Raw genomic sequence first — 4,830 nt, 5'->3', positions numbered from 1 at the left:
CAGGCCTGTAGCTACCGATGGCTTTTTTTTTCAATATGCCCCCAACCCCACTCTCAAAATACTGGCTACGGGCCTGTTAGGTTTGTGCTTTATAAAAGTTTATTTTTTATCACCAAAACTTAAATACAGATAGGTGAAGGTCGCTCGGTTCTGAGTTTACAAGTCGGAAATACGAGAACACTCGAACGCAGCATTATGACTGACGTCAGACAAATGTCGACAGTTACTGTTGTAAAGACGACGTAGAATCACGAGAAAGAAAACCCCCAATCAACAACAACAACAGCAACAACAAACCCACCCTAGAAAGCCGTATGTACATTTATATTATTATTATTTATTTAATTTTTGTTTAAGAATGTTGAATAAATACGTTTCTGCTTCCAGAAATTGTTTGGGACGGTTCTCTTTCTCTTCTCGAGGGCATGATAGGTACATGTACTTGATGACAGCATAATAAACCATTTCCCAATGACACTAGTACTACATGATAATATTATGGTGGTTACTGTATTGAGTTAGTCACTGTGATTGAAAGCCCAATGTCCGATAAACATTCAGTACTATTTTTGTTTTGTTTTGTTTTGTTTTATTTTATTTTGCTTTAACAGCACCCTATCCTAAGCATTTTGATTCGCGTTTTATTCCCGGCCAGGACGAAGTGAGGATTTTACCCCGCCCATAATGCAAATTTTAAAACACGAAACTACATGAGAAAAATGTAAAAATAAGTTAAAAAAAAAACTTTTACAGCTTAATTTGTATCATATGCTTCTAGAAAAATACCTTATGACGTTGATATAATCAGGCATTAAAAACACTTCATCAGGACCATAAATATATCCGACTTTGAAAATGTAAGTTTTTAAATTTCTTTGTATAATATCTACATTTGACATTTTATTGCAACTTTATAAACCAGTTTAGAGATTTAAAACAGTTTAATTAATTATTTTTTAATTATTTCAAGTCAGTTTTCAAATTTATATTTTTGCGTTCAGTGTCGGGAAAGCACTTGTTAAAGGAGCTCAATCACGGATTTAGTGGGCCTTGTTTCTCTAAATATGCATTATAAATGGAAATTACATTCATTTGGAATACCAAACCTAGTTACTGTATGATCCAAAACATTTTAATTGAACTACGATCGAGGGAATTCCACGACACACTTCATTTTTAAAATTTGGAAGTCTTCTTGTAATGTCATAAAAATACGGAAAAACAGACTCGTAGTGATGAGGCTATATATACGACAGTCGTATAATGTATTTGTGGATTTTATATAAATGATCGCCATGTATAGAGACTTGGCAAATGAGGGCCGGCAAATAATAAAAAATATATTATTTCATGACGAAAATAACCGCGAATACACTGCAATAAAATAATAAACAGTCGGAACATGAACTCACCATTTATTATTATTATTCTTCTTCTTCTTCTTCTTATTATTATTATTATTAGGCGCGTGTGCAAATTATAATGACTGGTTCGCAAAGTGATATTTCGGTTTTAATGTATAGTGTGAAAAACAGTGTACTGTTGCATGTTTTGTCGACACAAAGGTTGGCTAATTATTACTTACCGAAATGAATCCAGTTCTACGTGCAGGGACAAGTTCAGCCTGCCGTTTGTGCGTGTGTGCACGCACGTTAATCTTGCATTTTTATAGCCAAAACTCATCCAGATAAAACACCGCACCTCCACCCCAAAAAGGTAGTAGTAGGCTAATAATAATAATAATAGTATTAGTATTAGTATTAGTAGTAGTAGTAGTAGTAATAAAAAAGTAAAGTTTGTTTTATTTAACGACGCCTCTAGAGCACATTGATTGTTTATCTTGTCATCGGCTATTGGACGTGAAACATATGGTCATTCTGACACTGTTTTTAGAGAAAACCCGCTGTCGCGACATAGGCTACTCTTGTACGACAGGCAGCAAGGGATCTTTTACTTGCGCTTCCCACAGGCAGGATAGCACAAACCATGGCCTTTGTTGAACCAGTTATGGATCACTGGTCGGTGCAAGTGGTTTACACCTACCCATTGAGCCTTGCGGAGCACTCGCTCAGGGTTTGGAGTCAGTATCTGGATTAAAAATCACATGCCTCGACTGGGATCCGAGGCCGGTAATAGTAGTAATAATAATTTGTATTATTATTATTATTATTATTATTATTACATTTATTATAATGTTGGTGAAATCACGTCGCGGTGGGGTGGGGTGGGTGGGGGCGGTTGTTACAGAAACGTTACATAAATTTAGAGGGGGACCCGGGAGTGGTCTAAGCTTTACTAGTAGCCTATAAAAAAAAATGTATTTTGAGTTTTATTGCCCCTTGCAATTTTGAGCATTTCAAATGTGACTAAATACAGCAAATAACCTTTTAGTCATATTTATTTATGGTAAAATTAACTTTTAATTTTTTTTTTACGTAAGCAGCCTCAAAATTGCAATCAGTGAAAAATTATTAAGTTCAAGCCCTGTTGTTAGTTTGTGTACTGTCCGTAGTTAGTTTCTCTTTCAGTTAATCTACCTCAGCCGCTGATAATTTGTAATTGTTATTTTTATTTATTTATTTATTTATTTACTTATTCATCATCATCATCATCATCATCATTATTATTGTTATTATTATTATTTATTTATTATTTATTTATTTATTTGTTTATTATAATTAATTTTTTGTTAGTACTGTAGGGACAATATGACGCTATTTATATATCTATGGAAAACGTACACAAAAGGATCCGCTAAATTCATCTACTCCCCCACCCCGTCCCCTGTTCAGAAAATGCACTGTTCGTACAGTACTTAGTATGTATTCCTCCTGTTCCAGATGGTTCGGTAATATGGATCAATCAAATACATGTACTTATTTACCGCCTATATACATTTTTGCTGTGAATATAGCCAGCCCTTGTTAGTGGAGGCTATAGACACGGCCTTCGTATATATAGTCACATCGTATATAAACACCGTCTAGTTCAGAGTATTCTTTAAAAATGTAATAATTCCTATCCCAAGTCAGCTGTTATGGCATATTTTGTATAATAATGAATTTGACAAGGTGGAAAATGACGGTGTTTGTGATCCAGATGTTTAGAGTTTTTCGCGTACGACTAACGATAAATTTACCTATAGATGCAAAGGCCTACCTAGTCGGGATTGTCGACGTTTAACATGCTTCTGTTACTAAAATAAATTAATGTATAAGCTTAATATCATTCAGTACATGTTTTTATTAATTTTTAATAACTTATTTTCATTTTGTTTTCTTCTTCTATTTACCCTACGTCGCAGAGACGGTCAAGCGTTCTCGTTACACGAGCTTGGTAAATCGTTTTCGCACTGCGGTTATTCGGGGAATGCCCGTCACGTGACTCAAAATAATATGTCACACCTCTGCTCTCCAAATAGCCGTTATTTTTTTCAGAATTATGGACCGTACCCATAATTCAATTATTTTTATAACATATCAATAATAAGTGTGATATGGTGGTTATGTAGATGGTTCAATAAAGTACTTTTAGATACAAATCAAATATATATATTGTCATATAATATTTTGTTGGGTCAGTAATTAGGGCAACCATCCGTGACAGAGCGCGTTTAAGCCTTGTAACAATACAGGCTACGTGTTAGTGGTTGGGACGCTAATTTATGGAAATAAAACAAGCTTTCTGACAATTATTGCAAATATTAATCATATTTTAAATTTCATGATACAATTATACTACTTGTATTATATTATTATTATTATTATTATTATTATTATTATATTATTATTATTATTTTCTTTCTTCGTTTTTTCTCTTTCTCTTTGACCATAGCAATATTTCCCTGTCATCAAGTGCCTATGGTCGAAGGATCGAATTTCCATGTTGGATCCATTTTGTGATTGTAAAGGGGCCCGAACCTCCCTGTTTTTGGCTAAACAATATATATTACAAAATACATAAAAAAAACAACAACAAAAAAACAACAAAACACAAAAAAAAAAACAAAAAAATAAATAAATAATAATAATAATAAAAGAAGAAAAAAAGCAAGCTTATCCCGTCCATCTGTCAAGGACCTTAAAGTTCTATTTTCAAAAAGTAACAAAGGGTTTTACACCCCACCCTCCCCTATTAAAATATCATGAATCCGCACCTGAGACCAGCATTCTACCACTGAGCTACATTGAAACCCTTATTTTGTAGATGCCGCATCAGCAGGTTCACCAACAAGAACATGAAGAGACAGAGCAAGGGCACCTGGAAAGGCAAGACGGACAGGGAGAGAAAGAGGAACAGCTAGAGAGACACAGACATAAAAAGGAACAGCAAGAGAGACGCAGGCAGAAAGAGGAACAGCAAGAGAGACGCAGGCAGAAAGAGCCACAGCGAGAGAGACAGAGGGAGAAAGAGGAACAGCGAGAGAAACAGAGAGAGAAACAGGAACAACGAGAGAGACAGAGAGAGAATGAGGAACAGCAAGAGAGACAGAGAGAGAAAGAGGAACAGCAAGAGAGACAGAGAGAGAAAGAGGAACAAAAAGAAACACAGAAAGAGAAAGAGGAACGGGAATGGAAACAGACATTGGAAGAGGAGGAGAACATGGAGTGGGATCAGAGACAGAAAGATGAGGTGGAACGGCAACAGAGACAGAGAGTGAAAGTAGAGCGGCAAGAGAGAGAGAAATACAAAAAGAGACAGGAAGAGGAATATCGAGAGAGACAGAGAGAGGAGCAGTATACGAAACACAAACGGACTCCACAGCTTGTACCCGAACCTAAAAACAAGGTATCTGCCCTATACTACCTGCAGGCGCATGGAGGGGTGGGC

General features: G+C 35.6%; 1 protein-coding gene across 1 annotated transcript in view; it reads left to right on the top strand.

Moving 5' to 3' along the window:
* The window catches only part of LOC121369135 (RNA-binding protein 25-like), a 5,603-nt gene continuing 773 nt past the window's right edge, over nucleotides 1–4,830 (top strand). The window contains exons 1-2 of the mRNA XM_041494048.1: nucleotides 1–312; nucleotides 4,207–4,824. Coding sequence (XP_041349982.1) covers nucleotides 4,207–4,824 — 618 coding nt within the window. The 5' untranslated portion in view covers nucleotides 1–312. The remainder of the gene's footprint in view (nucleotides 313–4,206; nucleotides 4,825–4,830) is intronic.

Source organism: Gigantopelta aegis, chromosome 1 (assembly GCF_016097555.1).
Source record: "Gigantopelta aegis isolate Gae_Host chromosome 1, Gae_host_genome, whole genome shotgun sequence".
In the NCBI taxonomy this organism is placed as follows: domain Eukaryota; kingdom Metazoa; phylum Mollusca; class Gastropoda; order Neomphalida; family Peltospiridae; genus Gigantopelta; species Gigantopelta aegis.
Note: the sequence above shows the minus strand (reverse complement) of the source record. Positions and strands in the feature narration are given on the sequence as shown.